Raw genomic sequence first — 27,170 nt, forward strand, 5'->3', positions numbered from 1 at the left:
GATTTCAAAAATGCGCTGTTAGCAAATTTTGAAAACGATTTTCTGTTAGAAGACCGGAATGCTCAAATTAGAAACCGACGTTTTGACCCTAAAGTGGACAAAAGTCTTACAGATTTTGTAATTTCAGCACATAATGACTTGAAACAGATCAATCCATATCAGCAGGAATCACGCATTATTGCATCAATAAGAATATTATTACCGTCTAGGCTACAGCAAGTACTGATCTCTTCGCAATGTATTATTTTAATCACTTAATAATGATAGTTCAAAATTATGAGTCAGTCTAGGTTACAAGGTAATAATAACAGAAATCAAGCTAACCATATTCTTGTTCGAAATATCAATGTTAGAGAAGATTGTAATCATAATACGAGAGGTAATGTTAGATTACCTTACGGTCACTTTTATTTTTATTCTTTTTACATATATATCCCCCCTCCCCCCACCCAGGTTCCACCGTTAAAGTGAAATAACGAAAACATCCCACGCCCGAAATTTATCTACGTTGAAAGTTTGATCAAGATAAGTCTGGTGGCTCAAGAGTTATAAAGTTTCATTTATTTTTAGAGATTTCTCCCCTCCCCCTCCCCTAAGTTCTACAGTTAAAGTGATATGATAAAAACCACCTCATAGCTGAACCTCATCTATGTTGAAAATTTGGTTAAGATCTGTCGGATGGTTTAAACGTGATGAAGTCACAAAGACAGTCACTTTTATTTTTACTTTTTTGATATATATCTCCCCCCTCTCCCTTTTCTTCGATGCACTGTAAAAGTGAAATGAAGAAAACATCCCAGGACCAAACTTTATCTATGTTGAAAGTTTGATCGAGATCCGTCGGATGGTTCAAGAATTATTACGTTTTATTTTTGTCCCCCTCCTCCCCATCCCCTAAGCTGTAACGTCAAAGTAAATAGCTAAAAACACTCCCACGCCAGAACCGCATCTACGTTGAAAATTTGATCGAGATCGGTCGGTCGGTTCAAGAGATTAGAAGTCAGAAACATAGTCACTTTCAATTTTATAATATAGATAATATATGTTTCACTGAGAACTGTTACATGTCCCAGTATTAGGTAGACAATTTTCCAGCTGTCTTACCTTTGATAGATGAAAACAAGTTTCTGGAGAATTAGGCACTACTACTTTATTTACTTTTGTGATTATACATATCTTCTTTGGTTAACTCCCAACATATAACATAGTTTTCTTTCTATGCAAGTCACATTTATTGAAGTGAAATTAAACTTCACCTGTTAATTTTATTTATTTATGTATTTAGTTATCTTAAGAAAGTTTTCAAATTTGAGTGATCTAAATTAAGTGCTTCAACTGTGGAAGAATGATAATGTTTTTTATAACTAGGGTAGAATTAGGCTAAACCTTTAATTGCATGGTGCACCGACATTTGTATGAATTAACGAAAACGGAATAAATGCATTTGAAGGATTTACATATATTTGAAAGTAAACGACCTACTTAGATTTTTTTTTAATGCTTTCCTCTCTTGCAGGACCTGTCTTAGTTTGCTATTCTTTCGTCTTCGAGAATTAAGTGTTGTTTCAGTACAGAAATCTACAATCCCAGGCTATTAGATATATAGAGATTTTGTAGATTATTCTGTAACCATGTTTAATAGTACAATAAGGGATTTTCCGTACCTATGCTTTTTATGTAGTGATGTAAACTAAGAACAGTTCAAAGAAACACTAACAATGTAAGTACTGTAATTTACTTTCAATCTTTGTCTTTTAAATGCTACTATTCTCTTCTTTACTAATATTCAAATGAAGTATTGTCAAGACACCATGTGTATAGATCTTCCCTCTGCAAAATGATATTAATTACCTATTAACAAAAATAATAATGATATCATTAATATTAAGCTGATGTTATTACTTAATGATCTATTTCCTTAATTTGGCTGGTCAGGTTCACTATCATAGTTTTTCTTAAAGTTGCCTAGAAAAGATCTTTTAACCTGAAAGTGATTCCACCCCTCTTTCCGCAAGTCCTACCTAAGCAACACAGCAAAACTCAGTTTTAATGAAAATCAGATAATTTTCCACAAGGAATACCATCAAACTTTATATACAACGGACTCCTTTTAAGTCGAAGTCCAATGATGCAGGAAAAAAAGTTCAAATTACCCCACATTCGAAAGATCAAAAAATATGCATTTTAATAGACTCTACCTTTAAAGCAACATATTTCTGTGATACAATACCACAAATAAACATACGACATTTACTCGCATATAAATTAAGTCATACGTATCATGGAAAATACAGACAGTACAGTACAACATACACTAAATCAACATGCACAACCACATACGAGTAGCAACCTTAATTATATGTTCTCATGTAAAGAAATTCCTGAACTTAGTATGTTTAGATTTGATTGTTCTTACACTCATCAAAATCTTTAATTTCACCTATTGTGTGAAATATGTCATTAACAACATTAGGTTTACATTCAACAAATCACCTTTATTCGGAAATTTCAGATGAGTTTGACACATGCTATTTCTTTACTTCATTGCCTATCTCAACTTTCACCTTGATCATCATCAGATTGATTTTATTATTATTAATATCCCTCCCTACGACTGCCTCTGGATAACTAAAAACCAGTTGATACTGCATCCTTCTCTTTGCAATCTGTCCAACACTAAACATTCTTGTACTGTAATTACTTCGAATTATTCGAACAGGAGGCTGAAACCTTCGATTTACCCACGATGTTTTCAATCCTTTTCAATATAGTTTTCAAGGGTACTACACTTTGTTTTCGGATTCACGGGAGCCCGCTGATCACTAGGCCTCATTAGGAGGGCTAAGAAAATAATTTAAAAAAAAAGACACGAAACTTTTTTTTTTTTCGGTGACGAAGAATTCATCTCTACCAACCGTTTGCAACGGACATTTTAAATAAAAGTAGGTTATGAAAAATCCAGGAAGCCTTTGGAAACCCTACTTGTTCGTAGGCATCATCTGACACTTCGTCTACAGAAACTAGACGATAGGAGTGGGCATGCACTGTCTGGAGATGAAGCATAGACTGTTCTCCACCTTGACAACAATAGACTTCGTGTGAGGAGGCGTCCAGGAGAACGGTTGCTTTAAAATCTTATCACCGGACATGAGAAGCAGTACAAAAAATAGATAACATGTGAGATACAAAAGTATACAGCCATCAAGCATCCCTTGTATCAATGGCCACATGATAGTCACAGGTACAGAGACTACATCCTTGAACCCACTATGACTGGTTTCGCTGAGGCATATGATGAAATTCAACGCTGATGGATTATGTTCCTCTTCTCCAGATGGCTGTTTCATCACCCAATTCTTGCTGGAACACAGAATTTATCGCATACCATGATCATGATTGCCCAACCTTCACTGTATTGAAAATGTGTAAGTACTCTCTCGTGAATCACCCAAACCAATTACGGGCCCTCCAAGATCTCAGAGGACACATTCGACCACCTCGTACGAAGCACTCCAAGTAGTGTAGAAAAATGCTTACGTGCTCGGGGAGGGTAAATTAGCTTCTAAAAACCAGGACTGCTTGCACCAGATATGGATATTGGACTTCGACCCTCGTTCTTAACTTCAATTGTTTTGGTTATTTTCATGAAAATTCGAAGGAATATTACAGTTAAATGGAGGAGCAGCTATGTCTTGAGGAAAGTATCTCCAATATTTCTAATCGACATTCACTTTTCTTTATTACAAAGTTTTATTTTCCTAAATATACCGAATTTTACAAGCGTTCAAAAGTTTGAGTTCGATTATCTTAACTATGAAAAATTATTTCATGTTTGGTAAATGGAAGCAATCTTGGAACAAACATGATTTCTCTACACTTGCAATGATCGAATTTTGGAAAATCTACATCTTATCAACGTCAATCACTTTTGTGTGTGTGTTGTTGTTGTCGAAATATTTTGGGGCTGATGTATGATTTTTGTTTATATTTACCCGTTTAGTACTTGCCCGTTGGCTTCGAATATGCAATAGCAGATTCTCACTTGCTGATTTATATTTTTTTACGCATAAAATATTAATAACTTAATTTTTTTTCCTATTAGTATTCAAATTACCTCGCCACGATACCATACTTTTTATCATTATTATTGAGGTGTACATAATTTGTATTACATTATTTCCTGTGCATTTGTATATATGCTGGAATAAAAAAAAAAGTGAACTACTTACCTGAAAATAGTAAAAAAAATCAAAACACTAAGCGCACTTCATCAAATAAGGAGAGAAAGAAAGGAGAAGAAAAATTAAGAACACAAAAACCTCTGACAAGTACTCAAGTGGGTGCTATATTGGATAACATTATTAACCTGTAAGTCGTAAAACAAGATAACACTAATAGGTCGATAGGAGCGCAGAACAGTGAAGAATCAATAAATGAAGACAATATATGTTGTGTGATATAAATGAAAATGTAAACCGTCTGAGGAAGGCAATGATATATAGCTGAAACTGTAATACAGATTAATCATGTTAAGTGCTTTGGTCATATTTTACTTAGTATACGAAGTTCTATACTACAACGAGAGCATTCAAAGGAAGGGGAAAAAAGATAGAAAAATGAAACTAATGCGAAAATTGATAACAAGTAAACAATAAAAAAAAAAATATGAAAATATTATGACAAATAAATATAGAACACTGGACAGACTAAAAACTGAGTAGAAAAAATAATGTAAGTAATGATGATTATATGTAAAATTCCATAACATATTAGCGTTTAAGAAGAAAAAATGTGTCTAACAATGATGCATATACCAACCGATAATCTTAAACTGAACAAAATGATATGCGTGAGTGTAAAACTTTATGCGTAGTTTTTGAGAAAATGAAAAGAAAAAAAAAATCTGTAAACTTAAGAGCTAACGCTATACAAGAATGATACATCTTATTACGGTGATACTGATACTGAAATAATCTTTATTATGACACTAGCATAGTATGGTTAATGAGATGTAGTCTTAAATTTTAATTTCTGTTCAACTTAAAAATGTATTATCCAAATATAAGAGAAATAATCGATAGCTCACATCAATCTGAACAATATAACACACTTGAGAGTAGATTCTCATGTGTATTTTCGAGAAAATTGAAAACAAAAAACGAAGTATTGTGGCAAAAAAAAAAAAGTATGCCATTCGTTGCCAATAATAACCAAGAGTTTTCACTTTGCTGGAAGAAATTGTTATTTACATACGTATTGTATAAGTTGCAAAATACACTGTTACCAAGCATATTGTATCTAGTTTTTTTTTTTTTTTTTTTTTTTTTTTTTTTTTTTTTTTTTTAACGGTGAGACACATACTACTTATAACAGAAACTGTACAGATTAGGAAACAAAAAATATATGGGAAACGGACTAAGTGTAGCGAGACAAGTCATTACAGACAATTAAGACCAGAGGGACGGTTTATGAACAGAATGATAATGTCTCTCTCCCATTTCTTTCTGAGAGATATGCAAGAGCTTGAGGTAACAACTTTGAAGATACTTATCAGGAAGATTTAGTCAAACGTACTCTTGTAATGAGCTTCGTGCTCTGTGACAGATGAACAAGGAATTCAACGCACTTTTTCTCTGTTCTTTAGTTGTCCTTCCCTCGCTACCTGATAAAGCGTTTTACCGAAAACGCTCAAAGTATTTGTGTGCGTGTGTGCGTTCTGATTCCACTTTCACTACTTTCAGGTAAGTAATTTATTACATAACAAATCCCCTGCAGAAAGCTAATTCTAGTTTAACTTTAGCGAACGAATATATCATTTGTTTCAACAGAGACGTATATGTTAAGGAAATCTGAATGCTGAGTGTGATGTGAGGCTCCAAATGGAATGAGTTCGGCTTGAATTCAGATAATTAGAAGAAGAATGTCTGAAATATTTGAGACATAAAAACAGCATCATTTTGCAAGATGTTTATATGATTTTGTGTTAAAATTCGAAGGGTTTGGCTTCCTCAACGATTTTCAGATTAGATGATGTCCAATGAATCACTTAGGCCTACAGTGATGTGGTTAGTTCACCTACAGACTTCATATTGTTGGTAAGATGTTGGTAACTGCAACTTTGTGGTGGGATGCAAGAAAGTCTCACCTGTATGGAATGCAGGACAAGTTTTATATCTGAAACTGAGGTGGAAGACGGGGAGAGGAGGCAGTCTTCATAATAAAAGTGCAGAAGTTCGGAATCTCCATCCGGATTGTTTTCATGTGAGGTAATAAGTACAGAATAAAAGTGATTCATGAACTTGTAGAGGAAATCAAGTTTGAAATAGTATTAAGTGAAGAAATTTATATACAGCTTTGAGAAATGAATCCTCAAAGGAAAACACGAAATAGTTATACACAAACATGGGTGCACAAACATGTCATTTCGGAGTTACACCTACCTGAAGATAAGTCAGGTAGATATAAAAAGTCATAACTCTAGAACGAAATGTCGGATGAAGGTGGAATAATCGAACATTGAGATTACTTTCAACTTAGATTTCATTAATGTATCAGTGGATACGAAATATGTGCCAGTTTTCAGTTCCTGATCTATCATTTTTGTTTTTAGAAAATTACATTAATTTCATTCTATATTTCGACGCTAACCACATGCACTGGGATATTAATGAAACCTAAACTCCAAGTATTCACTGTTCTTTCATCCGATCTTGATACATTTCGTTCTCGAGTTGTGACTCATTATTTTATCGTTCCGACCGGTTTTCGGCGGCTATAGTTCCCAAATGACGAATCTGAGCACGTATGTTAGTCAATGATTCTCTTTTTACGTAAACTAACCAAAGGATTGCTACTTGAGCTACTGAATAAATTTTAGAAGACACCTTTAAGTTAACACACATCAATTAATACTTTAAGAAACTTACCACATTAAGATTTTCAGAAAAGTTTTACGATACTTGAATTTTTCACAAAATACTACAAAAATAGGATATCGAAAGAATGTTTTATTTTTGCATATGCAAATACTTAAAAGGTATGACATAATGAAGATTTGGGGCAGGGGATATTACAGATGTCCATGCCAATTCTTAAACTGCCACTTGTTTAATTTTTCAAAAATTATTACAAATTTGTTAAATATATTTAAAAAATTACAAAACATTAAAATGTAAAAGAAACGTTAAATGCTATTGCTAACTAACACAATTAGTGAGACTGACACCTTTAAATTTGCTTCACTGGCTCTCATCTTCGAATCATTAGTTTATCTCACCAAATAAGAAAACGAAAATAATAATAATTTCCTAAACAAAGTTCCAAATTCTCCTTGATTTCTAGGTTCAGTGCCATTTTCCCTGAAATTTTCCTGATGTTTCCATATCATTTTGTTTTCCCTGATTTCCAAATTTGTAAGAAACCTGCTAATAATTTCAGAAATCTGGAGAACGAAAAAAATTTTCGGCGTCCCATCTCGCAAAACACTGTCCTATCTATAACCTGGGATGCAAGGGGATAATTTGTTCAAAATGTCGAAGTTTTAGTTAGTTTCGGTGAATTAGTCACCACCAGACTGATTCAGTAGATTCTTCTTTTATCATATCTATATCCACTGGCGCAAATTCCGGGGGGAACGAGGGGGACATGTCCCCTCCAATCTTGGAACTGGGGGACTGTCCCCCCGAATAATCTGATTTGAAATGTGTGTTTTGGGAAAAAATGTCATTGATTTGTGTCCGATTGCCACAAAGGAAAGTGAGATGAAATTGATGTCCCCCAAAATAAGTCTCAAATCTGTCCGCCTCCCAGTGTTGAAGACAACATTGCTCCTTGATCCTTCACAGGATTGTTTTTCAACTTCACAAATATTTTGAGCATCGCTTAACAAAAACAAAAATAAAACAAAAAAAGTTACTTGTCCCCTTTCCCCCCAATGTTGAAGACAGATTTGCGCCGCTGTCTATATCTAGGTGGTATATATTCATTTCGATTATTAGTATGTGAGAGATGAGTTTTGTAAAGTTCAACATGCAGTAATAAACCCTTTGTAGTTTTCTCTCCCTTCTCGTATACATATACAGATAGAAAAAATACAGCAATTACAAAATTTGCTTTATTCCATATTTGTCAATGCAAATAGTATTCAACAAATTTTTAGATCACGAAAACATATTTCAATATGATATAATTTGCTCTTTTATAAAAGAATATTTAATACATTGCTAATTGTAACTCCATTAAAAAATTCGGACATAATAATGTGTAAGTCCTACGTTTACCACCTTGAAGATCTTAGAGCAATCTATATATATATAAAATTGAAAATCACTATATTTGTGACTCTAAATCTCCTGAAGCGCCCGACCGATCTCGATCAAATTTGTAACATGGATGAGGTTCGAGGCTGGGCTGGTTTTAGGCTATTCACTTTGATGGTAGAACTGAGGGTCGGGGGAGGAGGTATTAAAAATAAATAAAACTTAATAACTCCTGAACCACTCGACCGATCTTGATCAAATTTTTAACATAGATGAGGTTCAGGCCTGGGATCATTTTTATGATTTAAATTTGACGGAGCAACGTAGGGGAGAAGCAGGGGAAGATATATAAAAATCAATTTATATGACTGTTAGTGACTATTTTTGTAACTTAATAACTCTTGAACTATCAGACCGATCTCAATCAAATTTTCAAGATACATCAGGTTCGGATCTGGAAACATTTTTGTAATTTCATTTTAACGGTAGATCCTAGGGGAGGGGGACGTATAAATAAAAACTAACAAAACCTAATAACTTTTGAACCAATCTCGATCAAATTTTCAACATATATGAGGATCGGGCCTTGGGTGTTTTTATCGTTTCACTTTGACGAGCCAACCTACGGGAGGGATATATATAAATGACTGCTTTGTGACTTCATCACTCTTGAACCACCCGACTGATCTCAATCAAATTTTCAACATAGATGAGTTTAGAGACAGGGATTACTTCAGGCTATTCACTTTGACGATACCACGTGGGGGAGGGGGAGAGAAATTTAAAAATGATCGAAAATGACCGATACTAGTGTTGAATTCATAGTTTTCGGATTCAATGAGAAAAACAGCGACACTTCTGATGCTGTTTGAATCCAAATCCAGCCCTGATAATTGGGGAGGGGAAAGGTACAACGTAGGGGAGGGGGATAACATTTAAAAATGATCGAAAATGCTAATATTAGTGTCGAATCCATAGTTTTAGGAGTAACTTTGATTAACAGTGACAATTCTGATGCCGTATGCCGCAGCACGGAGAAGGGGGAGCTATATATACCATACGGGAGAGGGAGGGGGACAGAAATTTAAAAATGATAAAAATGACCGACATTAGTGTTGAATCCATAGTTTTCGAGGTCGATGAGACAAACAGTGACACTTCTGAAGCTGTTTGAATCTAAGTTCAGCCATGATAGTTGGGGAGGTGGAGGGTACAACGAAGGGGAGGGGGATAAACATTTAAAAATGATCGAAAATGACTAATATTAGTGTCGAATCTATAGTGTTAGGAGTAGCTGAGATTAACAGTGACAATTCTGATGCCGTGTGCTGCAGCACGGAGGAGAGAGAGGGGGAGCTATATATAATAATAATCAAAAATGACCAATATTAGTGTCTAATCCATAGTTTTCGGGATCATTCAGATGAACAGTGACGTTTTCGATCCGGTTTAAATCCAAAATCAACCCTGCTACTTGGGAAAAGGAGAGAAAGATATATATATATATATATATAAATGATCGAAAATGGCCACTATCAGTATCGAATTTATAGTTTTCTGGATCGCTTAGGTGAACAGTGATACTTTCGATCCCGTTTAAATTCAAATTCAACCGCGCAACTTGGGGGAGGGGGAAGCAGAGATATTTAAAAATGATCGAAAATGACCGATATTAGTGTTGAATCCACATTTTGGGGGGGGGTCGCTGAGATGAACGGTGACACTTCCGATGCCATGGCCCGCAACATGGGGGAGGATATATCAAAATGACCAATATCAGTGTCGAATCCATGGTTTTCGGGGTCGCCGAGATGATCAATGATCTTCTAGAGCTGTTTAAATTGATGCCATTAAAAACGAAAACAGCATATTTCACGGGAACTACACACATGAGATACGGAGTTGTACACTTAAATTTTCATTTCAACCCAGCGAAGCGGGTAATATATGCTAGTCATTATATATAATTAAACTATGTTTTTTCCTTCAAACTTCATTTTGGATTTTGTTAACCCCCTTCCCCTTAATTACTGATGAAGAATTAGAATAAACAAATTCGGTTTACATCATAAAAGAGAAGCACTGACTTTAAAAATAGATTATTTATAGTATATACGTTACCTTGTACCAAAAGTTTATGGAAACAGTGTAACCACCTCTCATCAAGGATTCTATATGATGCCACCAGTAGATTGGAATATACAAAACATCACCAGGTCCCACCACTGCTTCGCTACCCCGAGCTTCACGAAGTTTAGGAAACCTCGTATAATCCGGCCTTTCAAAATCCACCTAAAATTTATTCGTAAGAGAAATGCTACATATACTTGTTTAATAATAACTGAGATTTAATAATCATATTTATGTAAATTCAACTCCCACATTCAACAAATTCGTCAGTTTCTCCGCTATAGGTCCTATCATGTGGATTGTTAGGGCATCGTCGAAGACCAATATTACGGAGTCCTTCCCACATATAGCTTATACACGAACTACGATCTGCAGCATTTAACACAGAACAGTAATAAAGATTTAACAAATACATTCTACACAAACTTTACAAATTATTCATGCATACTATAATTTATATTCATTGCATTTAGTGAATCAGGTATCTTTTATTCACAAAGCATTTCAATATTCTAAGGAGATGAGTTTATAAATTAAATATTTGTATTCTTTTTTCTATATTTATGAAAAGCAAAGTGATCACTTGTCTTGTTGAAATCTATGCTTCAGAATCTTTTAATTTTCTATGATAAGATGTCAAACTACTCAGTTATTCCTCATTTCTGTCTTCTTTATGGTCACTCAAACTCTTAAGTATGTGAAACACACATCAGAGTAAACTTGACAATAGTGAACAATGATCTATCATCAACAAGTCACCTGCTGCCTAATATCTTTAATTTTTTTAAATCTTATCTCTAAAGACAGTCTTAACAGACAGAAACTGCATTGGAAATAATGGGATTATACTAAATTTTCGGAGAATCCTTTGGCAGAATGTTATGCTTTAGCCTGATATCTGTTTCAGATCTGTCTGCAAGAAATCTGAATTCCGTTATCTTCGTTACGAAAGCACTCGGGCCGGAAATTTCTTGTGTAGCAAGGAAATCGTTTAATGCAAAGTGTGATAAGTGGCGCCATTCCGATGGAATCACAAGGATTTAATTTCACACTATTCAGTAAGGCCATAAAAAAATTCGTAACCAAATTGCGGTCACGTTCTGTCACGTTCTGTTGCGGCATTTTCATTCGCTGCAAGGAACTTTTTGTAATGCCCAACTATTGTGAAGATGACGAATTGCTTTTACCGGACTCATTGCAACACTGTCCCGAACAACTGCGGTGTTCTGAGGAGATCAGCTGGAACAAGAGCGCTCGAAATTTATATTTGCAGTCGAGTTTGTTGCCTCGAACTTCTTGATTAACCTACAAACTGTTCTCATTAGATGCATCATTACGACCGAGTCACACGAAATTTCTACACAATCTCTGTGTAACATCATCTTGGAATGTGGTTTGACAATCAAAAATTAGCTACCCAAGTTCTATAACTAATCGCAACAAAAATAGATAATATAAACACAGTAGTGCCAATCCCAACACGTCAATGGCACGCAGTTCAAATCTGGTGTTCTTGATGAGACACCCCATCATAACTATACTGTAAAATATTCAATTATATTTTTTAAATTTTCCACAAATTTGTATACACAATTTAAGCAGTATCTTCAATCATTCCCTTTCCCTCTCAATTTTTCCTTTAAAATTTAAGCACAAATAGTCACCAGTACTTTTCTTTGTTTCATCAGCATCGAGAATACACTAACATTATAGCTTAATAATTATCTAATATAAATCAACATTTGATTGTTTACTTTCAGCTGCGATAGTAAACACAAAATATATATAAATTATGAGTTACATGTTAAGAATGGTCTAACTACAGCTAACAATAGAATATATTTTCAATTAAATACGTATTTATTATATTTAAGAAATGGTAACAGTTTCAATTAATGACGTATATTCTGAAAGTTACATTTCTAAAGAACAATTCATAATTAGAACAGTATCACCTTACCTGACTTTGTCTATCGTGAGGATGAAACACTGGGTATGGATATAAACATTCAAACTGCTCAGGAGGAAACAGGATACACCTCTTGTATCCTCGTACTTGGGCAAAGAAGTTCTGCTGTTCATCATAGTGCACAGGAGTCACATTCCCTATTAAAATAAGCATATATTTGATTTGAGACTCAATGCAATAAATACAAATTACTTATGTAGCTAAATACTACAGAGAAAAGTTAGATGCTATGAGTTTCCTCTTGTACATTTTATTAGTTAAACAAATATTTGGGACTATACAATAATTTGATCTAACTCATATAAGATATCGCAATGAGAAGTAGACAAAATACTATTAAATTTTAATAATCATCAGCTTCTCTTAATAAATTATTTTTAAGCTCAGTGACGCCTGGGGGGGGATTAATATGTACGAAGGTGGTTTGATAAGTAATTTGGTCTGCATACTAATAAATGGTCGTAATATCATCTGCTTATGTAGTCATAAAGTTCCCTTTCTATGAATAAATAACCTCTGACAGTAATCCGTTATTTAACAGTTCGTTAAATAGAAGTGTTTCGCGTAACAGTATTTAAAAAAAATCGTGGTATAACCTTTTCTAGAAGGAAAACCAGCGATGGAAATTCATGAGAGGATTTTAACTACAATGGATGACTCATGTTCTTCTTAAGCTGTTCTACTTTTACTAAATAAACTGAAGTAGCAAAACAAGCACTGAATAAGCACCACGTCCTGAAGCTCCGAATTTAGCTGTGACACCTGAAATCATCCATAAAATCACTGATTTGGTTTCAGCCGAAAGAAGAGTGAAAGTGCGAGAGTCAGCAGAAGCCACAAGTATCTCAATTGTGCGGACATACTGAGCAAGTATCTCATTTTGCATACTGAATTACACATGAAAGAAAGAAAGAAAAAAAAACTGTACAAGATGGGTGTTTACTCACTCTGGAGCAGAGAAAAAGTCGTATTGCCGAGCAAAAATTGGCTGACCTGCGATTTGAACTGCTTCCGCATTTTATTTACCAGATCTAACTCCCCACTGCTACCATTTATTCCCGAAATTCGAAACTTTTCTTCCAGGATGAAAATTTGAGTCAAATGAAGGGGTCATACAGGAAGTAAACGAGAATTTTGAAAGCTTCGACGAAATTCATTTCCGCGAACGAATCGCAAAGCTGCAGAAACGTTGGGGTAAGTGCAATGAACTTCGTGTGGACTACGTCGAAAAATACATTATTATCAAGCCAACCTACTAATCGTATCACCTTCGGAGTAAGACTTCACACATAACATTTGGAATTTCTAGGTTTATTCCTTAAGTTACCACATCGGCTCTAAAATCTTATGATCAAGGAGGACAGGCAACCTGTTCAATCCATTTGAAACTCAAGACTATTTATACAAGGTTAGGATCCGACACACCATTTTCTTCTTCTCGGAAGCAGTGTTCAAACTATGGCGTTATATAACAACAACTAAAGGTATACATACGCACACAAGAAAATGAGAAACATGTGTTGGTTGATAAGAACAATCTGAGTTACAAGTTTTATTGTGTATTTATTTATTTATTTATTTAATAATATTGAATAATTGAGTGTTAAACAAAATGTTCTGTAAGTGTGATGTTGCAACTTGTAAAAACAACAGCAGAAATTGCAATAAAGGCATTATTTTTCATTGTTTCCCAAAGGCTTATGCTATCTCTGCGATATGAACAGTGAGGTGCAAAAGTGAGAACAATTTTAAACCTCAAAATACTGGGATTTATAATGGTGATTATGAGCTAGATATATATAGCTTCCAAAGAAAGGAGGAAAAAAGAAAACTCCACACTTATGTTCAAGAGAAAAGAAAATAACAGATGACGAGATTTCATGGTTGTCTTTTGTATTTAGAGGTGCTCTTGTGCACTCATCAAATGAATTTTACACTATGTCAGGCCCATAGCCAACCTGATTTGTTAAAGGGTACAGTTCGCGGCATAGAAAATGTTACAAAAAGTTTAAGTTCAACTTAGGAATGAACTCTTGAACCGTGTGCTTATGCACTCAGAAACACACTTCCCTTCGACTACTTACTTTTGGTATTCAATCCAACTCATCCCCTCCTTCGCTTCTTGTCTAAAGCAGTGTGTGATGTAATATACTCTAACCATTGAGACGAAAAAAAACAGGAATCAGTTTACAAGGTTTATAGCTCTAAAACCGTCTCTTCCATTCGTTTGTTCTGAAAGTGCCTTTTTAGAGCCTGAATGAAAAAAAAAGTTACAAAATGTTCCCATAGATTCATAAACGCCCTTATTTGCATTCTTTCCCTTCTTCAAGGACTGCAAGCTAGGAACTGCTCCTTGTAAAACCTATGGAAATTGTTAATCACAGCAGTAGGTTTCGTGCTTCCCAAAGTCTGTAATGTGGGCGCAGAGTTCTAAAAACTACTGACAGCAATGAGTGTTATTCATTCCATTTCAGTGACTACAAACAAATGTTCTAGGGTTCCAGGCAAATTTCCCCCTCCCTTGAGCTTGATAACTACATGTTTGATCACATGTATAATAATATACTAAAAAAAAGTACGATCCCAGCTCGCGCCAAGTAAATTTTGTGGTGGACAAACATCGTGTGTGTGGGTTCTCCCGTTGCCTCCCACTTCCTTCATTGCTCATCATCGTCTCCTTTAGCCTACCCGGCATAACCATGGGACGTAAACTGAAAGATTTCATTTCATTGTTTTACTAACAAAAAAGTGAAACTATTATGTCGGAGGAGAATCTCCACCTCCCCTCTCCCCCGGGCAAAATCTAAAATAGTGTTGCTTTTAACAATAAATATATAGTTACGATACCACATGCTACAGCGCTTATATTTGGTTTCAAGAGTTGAAAGTTTGATTCCAAGCCATATGAGTAAATGGATGACATTGAGAGAGAGAGAGAGAGATTCAAATATGGAGATAGAAATTGATGATCCACATATACGATTTTAGAATTGAAGAAAAATGATAGGACAGTATCCGTATTATGACGAAAATTGTAATTTTGTGAAACAAAAGTAGTAGAATTGAAATGGAGAACTCTTTTTAGAACATCAGATGATTGCGAAGGAAGAGAAAGATCTTAAGATCTGGAGAATTAAGAATTTAAAAAATCTTCAGTTTCCGAGACGGGTTTCGAAACACGAACCTTTTAGTTATCGAACCATGATTTTATCCATTCAGCCACCATTCAGCCATGCAGTCAGTCACATATTTTCCTTTAGCCACTAGAACTGGATATTTCAACCTCTGACTCGGTGGATGCGCCGGTCATATGAGACACAGACCTCTTGTAGCTTAGTTACAGAGTGTAAAATGAAATTCCCCTTGTTCAGGGACGCTTTTTAAGGAAGTAAAAATTTGTTACTATTGTGTGAATTAAGTTATATTTGATAGAACCATATGATAAAGTAATGCCAAATATTTTGCGATATTGTCTGTTAGATGAATGACCGACCGTTTTAATTGATTATTTCCTTCTAGCTACGCACATAATATGCACTCCAGAAGTTCAATTTTAAAGTAAATGTAGTCGCAGCTAGTCTAAGCCGAAATTATTTTCAAATATCATATTTGTTATTACATGTTTTTCTTTAACTTGCGATGTTTCAACTTCTTACAACCTTAATGCAATTCATTTCCCCACGTCACATCATGATGAATTTTTCCTCAAGGACGACATTACCGCAATCCACGACGACGGCGGTAACAAAAAATGTAATTGTTACTGTAATATATGTATATATATATATATATTTAGAAAGTTTGACTCAGAAAAAAATGTACAGTGGACCGTACGATGCAACATGAACTCCTGGAGGAATTTCAAACGAATTTAGTATAAGTATAAATTACCATCTTATCAATTTACTGTGGGGAATAAGACACTGAAACCATTCCTAAGAGGGAAATGGGTGACATAGAGAAGAAAGAAAAAAAGAAAGAAGAAGAAAAAAAAAGGAAAGATATTGGTGTCGAATTCATAGTTTTCTGGTTCGAAGAGATGACTAGCGGCACTTCAAATGAGCGCTCCTCACTTGCTTTTAGCCCTACACAAATGGAAAATGGTTTTAAAAGTATATTTTTCCTTTCAAGTATGATTGTTTAAAAAAATTGTCCTTCAACTTAAGTTTGTAATTATTTTCTACTTCTTAGTTTAATTACATATAATTTCTATTTTTATTTTATTCTATGTTCTACATTTCTTATATCAGGGTGTCTACTAAATGTTCATTTTCAAATTCCAGGTTTTTTCAAGGTTTTCAAGGTTTATTTTTCCTTTTTTTCCAGGTCTATTCAGTAGAGTGACATTTATTGTAACACGTATAAGTTAATGCAATTTTATATAGTTCTTAACAAAAACTGGCTATAATTAGAGAATGCATATGGCAAGTGATAGTTTCTTTAAGTGACAAGATGAAAAGAAAAAAACTGACTGAAATGTAGGTTCTCAAAACATTTTACACAAGAAAATGTTTAATTAAAATATCCCCTACCAGAAGGCCGGTTGAGAAAAATGTGCAGTAGCTTTAAATATCCTTATGTAGGAATACTATACAGGGGTGAACCTTAATTAAACCGACAAACTTCGGGAAATGATTCTCGGCACCCAACAAGAAAAAAAAAAAGTCCTTTTAACTCTTCTCCAGGGCGCATAGTTTCCGAGCTAAAAAGTGCCGAAAATGTGGAAAAATGAACTTCCGACGCCTGCATTTCCAAAATTATCCAAAGTAGAGAGTGCTGCTTAAAATCTCACAAAGGAAATCATATGTTCAGAACAGATAAGACTTCCTTAAAGAGAGATTAAGCTGCACTCCCTACGTTGGATAGGTTTGGAAATATAGGCATCGGAAGTTCATTTTTCCACACTTTCGGCACCTTGTAGCTCCAAAACTATGTACTGTGGAGAAAAGTTAAAGGAATTTTTTTCTTGTTTCGGATTCGGGAATCACCTCCCGAAGTTTATCGGTTTAGTTAAGGTTCACCCTGTATAATATTAAATTTCCGTCAAAAACATTACTTCAAATAAACTAATATTATAGTAGTAGCACGTGAGTGTTGATGAACAATGACAAAAATGGCGGGAAAATAGCTTACTCACCGCTAAGTTATGGGATAAAATACCACAAGAGTATTTTACTACAAACACACCCTTTAAAGTACTCTTGTGGTATTTTATGCTAAGTACTGGTAGGACTTAGCGGTGAGTAAGCTATTTTCCCGCCATTTTTGTCAAACTAGTATTAGTTTAGAAGTAAAAAGAAAATGATCATATATAATACAAATTCTTAACGCAAAGTAGTCCATATTGTTAAACGTTACTGCACATTCTTCTTGGATGGGGACTGGTCATCTGTTATATTTTATTTAAAAAATTATTGTAACACGAAAGTTTAAAAAACTGAAAAAAATATGGAACCCCACACATTATAAGAACAAATATAGAAAACAACTTTCACAGTGAGCAGTTTTTTTTACATTTAACTTCTACAGTTCAACATCCCTTTTAACTTTTTCGCCTGTTCTTCCAACGCATCTACTTCTGCTTCGGCGTCAGTTAGTATTCTTTTCTTCTTTAATTCCAACTCTTCTATTTTCTTCTTAATATCTTTCTTTTCTCGAGCGACTCTGTCTTCTTTTTCACCGCGGTCTTCCAGATATTCATTTCTTCTGCTTGATGCATTCCTCACATACTGGATCATACCCTTTTTGATATTCATATTACGTATGTCACCAGCAACACGCACAGCATCCAACACACTTCTCTGGGCAATCAAGCACTCCTCTTGGAGATTTTCAACAATGCACTCTTTGTTAATGGAGAAACTCCTTTCCACTGCTGCATTGCTATGGAAAAGTATACATCTTATGCATGAATGTTTTAAACGCATTGGAGACACCTTCTTTACTTAACAGATCATGGAGAAAAACGTCTAATCTGTCATTTTTATAACTGAAATTTGACAGTTTTCGTGCTGTGTCTTGGTCTGAACAAAATTTTAAATATTCCCGTTTCACCATACCAGCATTTACAGGTGTTATTTGCTCCTTCTCGACAAATGTCTCCAGGGCGAGTGTCATACGTGATTCACGAAGGGTTTCGTTGGTCATAGTTTCTGGAGACAAGCAATTTGCGGCTCTTGTTACACTGTATTTTTAAAGGACATTTTAGCATAAGTTTTTTACACAGTTCTTGTAAGAATCTTCTGCATTCTTTCTTAAAGTTCAATATATCAACATTCTTCACTCTTTTAAGCGATGTAACAGCAGAAAATCCAACATCAACTAGATTAAGTGATTTTAAGATGTCCTTATCAAAAACATCTATTGAGGTCAGTTTTTTTTAAATAAGTTTTAGCTACTTTTAAGACATCATCTTTCACGAAGCGGCTTAAACTACGAATCAACGTGTTTAGGTCATTCCATAGAAACGGTAGTAATGGACTGTCTGTCTGGTACTTAGGAATTCTTCTAGTTCTACAGATACGGACTGAAGAAACCCTAATCTAGCAGGCAACAGTACATCAGAGATGTGAGCTTTTACTTTCAGACAAGTTTGATGTTTCAGGAGGTTTTGTTTTTACTGCATCAACAAACTTTCAAGGCACGAATCATAGTTATGGCACGGTTGATAACTTTAGAATTCTCCACCCAACTAATAGAACAAAATTTAAGAGGGAAAACTGCTGTTCCAGATGCTGCCATGAAACCTGCTCTTCTTGAAGGGAAGTTCTTGAATAAATAGTACAACGCTCTCAAAAACTCTGCCACATTCCAACCAGCTTTGGTATGCGCAGTCTTAAAAGCCCCATTAACAATATGTAAAGAGCACGTTCTTGTCTCCAAAAGCTGTGGACCTTCACCATTTTCTTCACTCAGATAGGCCTTCAAATCACTTAGAAATTTCAAGTTAACGTTGGGGTCATCAAGAGAAACCTAAAGTAACTTACAAAAATCGAGACCCTTGTCCCTGAAAGTATTTATAAATGTACTTAACAAATCCTGGGCAGTAGCATGTCCGAGGAATACTGATGTTAAATAACGCGTTAAAACTTTATTTCCGTCACTGTGCTAGAAACGAACTACTAAGTCCATTTGACTTTTCTGTGAGATAGTGTTTACGCTTTCGTTTCGTCGAACGATACTGCAAAAAATTCACAATTCACGTTCACTGCCTGCACTCTGCTCACGTCTGTCTGTCTTTCTAAACTACATCTCCACTGAATAAGTTATTATTGGCTTTTAACTTACGCTGTAGTATATAACTTTCTTCTATTTTACAAAAATATACTTATTCCATACCAATCCCAAAAACAATATTTTAAAAACAATTTTAAAACTTCCAGGTTCCTCGTCCAATCCCAGGCTATTTCCAGGTTTTCCAGGTCCAAAAGTAAATTCCAGGCTAATTCCAGGTTTTCAAGGTTTTCCAGGTCAGTAGACACCCTGTTATATACATGGTATGTCTTATCATTTGAAGAAAAGCTTATGACGATTCAGAGCAGCAGGGATATAGACAGGATGTAGGCCCTGGCGGTCCAGAGCCTCCTGCCCCCTAATGTCACTATTTCTCTGTGAATTTTACCTATTTTTAGAGACGATGTTAGACATTTTAGTACAGTATGTCCTCATATTGAATTTGAACTCCTCAAAAAGCTTTCGATCCCTGAAATAAATTTCCGCCTATGCCCTTGCAAAGTAGTGACGATTTTAAAGAGTGATCAAGGGGTAATGCCTCCTTGGAGCAACGAAAATTCCCCAGAAATACCTCTGATAGGTCTGGATGTGACACCACTATTTGTGCATCACATTACCACTTCTCACTCTCAGTATCTTGAAACTCATACCAAAAGAACTGTTCGGAAATCTTCATTGGTTCTCTCCTCTGACTCCCATTGCAATGGGGTCGATCTTGGACATATACTACATTTAGAATGGCACTATTTATGTCAGTGATCCCGAAAACTATGCATTCGACACAAATATAGGATCTTTTCAATTCCTTTTGCCTGTCACTTTTCCACTCTGATCTCCATCCCAACCAAAGCTTAAGTTGGACTTAAGCAGCATCGAAAGTATCACTATTCATCTTTGCGATCCCGAAAACTATGAACTCGACACTAATACCGTTCTAATTTGACTACTTTTTCATGTCACCTTTTCCCCCTTGTTAGGGATGGTTTCAGTGTCTCCCACCTACAACTATGGAGGAATTTCAACCAACTTAAGTATAACTATAAATAAGCATCTGAAAAACAACTGTGAGTGTGATCTTTTCCGGAGAGGAATTCGTTGACTACTTACTCAATATCAGTGTGGTGGCTTTTTTCGCTTTGCATGCTAAAGACTGCGACAGAGCTCAACTAATCTGCACCATTGTGCTATGAATATAGGTTTTAATGGCGTTTAGTTTACTGCATGCTCCCTTAAGTGTTGCTCTCGTCACAGGAAAAGTAAGATACAGTTCTAAAGAGTAGGGGTCTAAACAAATCCAGAACACTACTAGCAATGACAGTTATCTAAGATTAAAACTAATCCATTCTACGTTGAAATTTTACTTAATCTTTTTCTTTGTCCGTTAAAATTATTGAAGCAAAGAAATGATATATCTTTTGAGTAGACTTCACAGTCTATAGCTTGTTCACAACTTTTTCACCTAAGGATAAAGTAATGTGCATTTTAGGTATTGAGGAAAAAGTGTGAAATTATATAAAAACCTGCAAAGTGGAATTATGGAACTTCAATGGGCCCCCTTCTGCCTTGAGCCTCCCGCACCGCGCTCCATTTAGTTACGCCACCGTTCAGGGTAGATGATGTAGTTTTCCTGTTTAGGAACATTTTTAAGGCAGTATTTTTTTTTTTTTTTTTAAACCGTTGTGTGAATTGAGTTGTATTGAGTAGAACTGTATGATAAAGAAGACAATATGCTCAAACACAAATCATCTTTTTCGAAGTTCTAATGGAAAATGAAACAAATCGTCGTAAATATTTTTTTTCTACACACAATTTGTGCATTCCAGATCTTCAAGCTTGAATCAAATATAATAGAAACCTGACATTACTTTCAAACATGACACGTTATTATATGCTTGTCATTAGCTTACAATATTCAAGTTTCAATTATATTAAACTTGTAAGAAGCTGAAACATCGCAAGTTAAAGAAAAGCATACAATAAAAATATTATATCATAAACTAATTTCGGCTTAAACTACCTGCGACTACATTTATTCAAAATTGAACTTCCGGTGTGCACAGTATGTGCGTAGCTAAAACAAAATAATCAATAAATAAAATGGTCGGGATTCGAACCAAGACCATTCAAGTAGGAGACCACTAAACATTCATCAAACAGACAATGAAGCAAAGTATTTGGCATTACTTTATCATATGGTTCTATAAAATATAACTTAATTCACACAATAGTAACAAACTTTCACTGCCTTAAAAAGTGTTCCTGAACAAGGGGAAGTTAATTATACACTCTGTAACTAAGCTACAAGGGGTCTGCGACCCATTTGAACGGCGCATCCATCGAGTCAACGGTTGGGATATTCAATTCCAGAAAAATATGTGACTAACTGCATAGAGTTCTCTGCGGCTGAATGAATAAAATCATGGTTCGATAACTAAAAGGTTCGTGTTTCGAAACCCGTCTCGGAAACTAAAGATTTTTTAATATTCTTAATTCCCAGATCTTAAGATCTTTCTCTCCTTTCGCAATCATCTGATGCTCTAAAAAGAGTTCTCTATTTTAATTCGACAACTGCCTAATGTGATCATCGCAGTTCGGAACCTTTCCTTCTTCTGTTTCACAAAATTACAATTTTCGTCATAATACGGATGCCGTTCGATCGTTTTTTCTCCAATTCTAAATTGTATATGTAAATCATCCCTTTCTGTCTCCATATTTGAATCTCTCTCTCTCTCTCTCTCTCTCTCTCTCTCTCTATGTCGTCCATGAACTCATATGGCTTGGGATCAAACTTTCAACTCTTGAAACCAAATGTAAGCGCTCTAGCAATGTGCTATCATAACTATATACGTTTCTTGGTAAAAGCAGAGTCATTTTAGATTTTGCCCGGGGGCGAAAGGAGGTGGAGATTCTCCGCCGACCTAATAGTGTCACTTTTTTAATAGTAAAAAAGATGAAATGAAATCTTTCAGTTTATGTCCCATGGTTATGCTGGGTATGCTAAAGGAGACAGTGATGATGAGCAATGAAGGAAATAGTAGAATGAAGGAAGTGGGAGGATACCGGAGAAACCACGCACACAGTGTTTCTCCATCACAAAATTTACTTGGCGCGAGCTGGGATCGAACTTTTTTTTATTAGTATATTACTATACATGTGATCAAAAAAATGTATTTAAGCTCAAGCTCAAGGGAGGGGAGGGTGGGAATTACAACCTCCTATCCTGCCCAAACTACACCCCTGGAACATTTGCTTGCAATTACTGAAAAGAAATGAATAACACTCATTTCTGTTAGTAGTTTTTAGAACTCTGCGCCCACATTACAGACTTTCGGAAGCACAAACCCTATTGCTGTGAATAATAATTTTCATAGATTTTACAAGGAACAGGTTCTTAGCTTGCAGTCCTTGAAGAAGGGAAAGAATGCAAATAAGAGCGTTTATGAAGCTATGGGAACATTTTGTAACATTTTTTTATTCAGGCTCTAAAAAGGCACTTTCAGAACAAACGAATGGAAGAGACGATTTTAGAGTTATAAACCTTGTAAACTATTCCTGTTTTTTTCGCCTCAATGGTTAGAGTATATTACATCACACACTGCTTTAGACAAGAAGTGGAGGAGGGGGTTAGGTGGATTGATTACCAGAAGTAAGTAATCGATGAGTGTGTGTTTCTGAATGCATAAGCACAGTGCCCAAGAGTTTGTTTCTAAGTTAGACTTCAACTTTTTGTAACATTTTCTATGCCACGAACTGTCCTACGACGACGACATCAAGGAACATCATAAAACTATTTATTTATTCATTGTTTATGGAATCTATAACATACTTCTGCTTCTTTTTATAAAGGTGTCCATACTGACAAATATTACCTACATAAATCCCAGACTACGAAGGTTTATCATTAACATACAAATATTGAAGGAAAGACGGTTTAGCACTGTATTTATACTAAACAAAAACTTCGTGAATTTTTTCGATCCTTTTGTCCCATGCTACGTATGTCTTCTTTCAATATCGTCCAGAAATGATATTAATAATAAGGGAAAATACTAAGTCCAAAGTACTTGTATTTATTAATAGGGAAAACTTATACAGTGAAACCTGTCAACTTGGCCACCTCTTTAAGTTGGCCACCTGCTTATCTTGGCCTAGTTCGTCTTGAACCTGCATTTTCACATAAGACATTCGTTACTTACTACTCTATAAGTTGGCCATCTGTCTATCTTGGAAGTTGGCCACACTGAAGCAATGTTTACCCTAAGATGATAATGATAAATTTACCTGCGTATCTTGGCCACGAAAAATACAGTTTTGTTAGTTTTCTTAACTCTTTTGAATTCCCATGTGAGAGGCAGATGTTCTGTATTTGTGACTGGACCCAAAGAAGCATAGATTCGCACGATTTGTTCTTGGAGGTCAATGGCCAGAACACTACCCTCATAAAAGGGTGGTGAAGGAAGATGTGAATAAGAAAAAGCACGTACAGGAATTCAAGAAATGGTTGTACGTATTTGTTTACCCTGTCTGTTTTGGTAAAACCATTAGCTATATCGGCTCCTTTCATCAGTGGGAAGCTTTAGTAATTCCGAAAAATTCTCAAGGTTAAATCTCAATTGTCATTTATTGGCACCTGACTGCATGTCAAAAGGTAGCGGAGGTTTTGAGATATGAATTCCCTCAAGATTTTCTCGAAACATCTTTTGCTCCGATGGAAACACTTCTAGCTCATTAGAATAACAAGAGTAGTTAACTATACAATATTAGAATGTGCATATCTGCCAAAAAGAATAAAGCAAATAAGTCTAGAATGAACCACCATTCAGTAACAACTGAAAAGAAGTCATATAAATTGCATATGAATTTCTCAATAACTTCGCTTTTCTTGTTTTCAATCTGAATAACTCAGTGTGCTATAATATCAATTTCAATAAACTGCGTACATACACTTCTATTTCATGGTTATTTGTGTTATTGTGTTTTCAATCCGAATAATCCAATGTACCAGACTAGTTTTCAGGAAGAGAAAGGTATGCATATATATTAAACATACTATCAAGAGCGCCGATCCTGGGGGGACTGAGGGGGCCCGAGCCCTCCAAAGCTCATGTGGCCCCTATTTTATTTATGAGTATACAATATTTGGTATAATTTGAGTGCAATTTGTCTTAAAGTCTTCATATATATACCTTCTGCATCTGAATGCCCCCCCCCCCCCAAATTTACAGAGAAATCGGCGCTTTTGCATACTATAATAATATTTTCTAGTACTGAATATTTTTATGATTATTCTATATACATTATTTATAAGTAGCTGTCATGCCACTGCTTATTAAAATTTTACAATCAAGTAATACTAGAAATACTATTCTAAAAATACACAAATCACTCTTATTTTCTTTAAGTTGGCCACCTGTCTAAGTTGGCCACTTTTCGATGGAACCGATGGTGGCCAACATAGACAGGTTTCACTGTATATTAATACAAGTTGTTTTGTGAGGTTTTATCGTCTTATTAATCCTTAAAACTGAAGTACTTTTTCCTTTATACATTTGAACATTATTATATTATATAGCAACTTTAGATAATATCAATACAAAACGTAAGTTTACATTTTATTCACCGTTCTTAGTAGAATAGTTCTTTAATATTATGCATTTTTGTAGATATAATAATGTGATTTAAATTTCTTACGCAAATTACTTTCTTAAGAGATTTGTTAATTACTTTTAATTTATTCATATGACAGAATAGAATTCCTTAGAAAAAAAAGTTCATGGAGCGAAACAACCTTGTCCCCCAAAATTTCGTATCCAGCATTTGAATAAAAATGAAACTAAATATAGTAAAATAAGTGAATATAATAAGATACGAAATTCAAAATAAATTATTTATATATTTTTTTCCTACTATGTTTCTTTCATCTGAAATCTCTAAGCTAGCCTATTCTTTCTACAGAAATTTAAAAGGTTATAAAGCAACATGTATGCATTGCTATAGGCGTGGGAAATGTCTTCCGCAAACTCTGTGGTGCGGATCTTCCGGCTTTCTTGTCGTTACTCAAGGTCACGAATACGTCGCAAGTCATATGAGTATTATGGCCCCAACCTGTTTTAGAGTAATCTCAATTAAAATTATTACTTTAGATTTATATTATTATTTTAATTATTTTAAGTTCAGACCCCAAACAGTAATAATCCAAAATGAAGAGATGATCGCACTTCCGAGTCCCACTGACCTCTTATGCAGAAACACAGTTGAGATCCCGTAACGACGGATACAAATGAAATAAAGAACTACGAATGTAAACTGACACGAGAGAAATTCCTTTGGTAATTATGCAGGATACACAGGTTGTTCAAATAATGCTCAGTGTTGTTAACCTTTTCTTCAGCAACCACTTACTTGAAAACATATATATGCAAAATGTGACTAAAGATCAGGTTATCAGATCCCATACCAATAAGCGTAAAACAAGGTGCTACACATGCAAGTGTAAAAGTATGTACTAGTAATCTTCGACTTTTAAAAATTTTTTGAGAACAATTTCTGAGATCTTTCCCAGGAAACTATTTATAGGAGCAGACTATGAACCCATAAATGCTGATTATGTCTCTTCTCATTCTATCATTGTCTCATGAACAAACACAAGTCAATACAAATAACGCACAAATCATTCTCAGAAATCTCTTTCATGTGTAGTGCCAACATATGGACTTGATGCTTTCTTGCGCTTACACCCCACTTTATCAATGATTAATGGGTGCTGCAGCATTGTGTTTTAGCAACAACACACAACTACTGGCAAGGCAGGTGAAATTATCGAAGAAGAGTCGAATTGGCAACTAGTGTTGATCCTCTTCACTGGTAAATATAATGTTAAATCGATATGTATATTGTAAGCAAAAAGCACATAGTATATTCAATTTGTACTACATAGATATGGATGGTATGGCCAGTCACTGATCGAACTTTAAGAAGCATACTGCAAGTGAGGTGCATACAAAGTGGTACGATTACTGCAAAGATATTCAATCGAGTTTGAGCAGGAGAAAGAAGCCGCCAGTAGTCCTTTACTTTGTTTCAACAGTATAAATGTTAACACTGGAATTTCGTCTCATTTCTGTGCCCTGCGTCTCCCGTCTCAAACTCACGACTGACAGCCTCAAACAAATAGATTACAGTAAGATATAGTACTCCTCACTCTTGTTTATTCCTTTCCTACATTAATATATATATATATATATAATATCTTAAATTTTAAGATTATCTTACATATGATTACAGTTAGACGCGATTTACATATCAAAATTACACATGAAAATTGTGCTGTGTGCAAAAAATTAAAGGAATGTCGCCAGGAGCCGAATTCTGCGTTTTCACACACTAAGTCATTCAAATAATAATAACAGTAAATTATAAGAATACCTTCCATTGATATGAGCAGCAAGTTGGAAGTAAGAGGGCCCCAGGAATGTATCTTCTGTTTGGAGTTGATCCAGTCCCAATGAAAATTCAGAAAATCTTGCACAATCGCTGGGCCCACTGTGTTATTAAGTGCTTGTTGCAGGTACATTCTACCA

The 27,170-nt window shown here is 35.0% G+C and overlaps 1 protein-coding gene across 1 annotated transcript in view; it reads right to left on the reverse strand.

The window, feature by feature from the left end:
• Positions 1 to 27,170, reverse strand: part of LOC145693627 (hypoxia-inducible factor 1-alpha inhibitor-like) — a 57,847-nt gene that overhangs the window by 12,882 nt on the left and 17,795 nt on the right. Inside the window, exons 3-5 of the mRNA XM_081769805.1 lie at positions 27,016 to 27,164; positions 12,349 to 12,494; positions 10,380 to 10,550 (exon numbers count right to left, since the gene is read on the reverse strand). Coding sequence (XP_081625931.1) covers positions 10,380 to 10,550; positions 12,349 to 12,494; positions 27,016 to 27,164 — 466 coding nt within the window. The remainder of the gene's footprint in view (positions 1 to 10,379; positions 10,551 to 12,348; positions 12,495 to 27,015; positions 27,165 to 27,170) is intronic.

The sequence above is a fragment of the Thermobia domestica genome, chromosome 1, assembly GCF_964235325.1.
Source record: "Thermobia domestica chromosome 1, izTheDome1.hap1.1, whole genome shotgun sequence".
In the NCBI taxonomy this organism is placed as follows: domain Eukaryota; kingdom Metazoa; phylum Arthropoda; class Insecta; order Zygentoma; family Lepismatidae; genus Thermobia; species Thermobia domestica.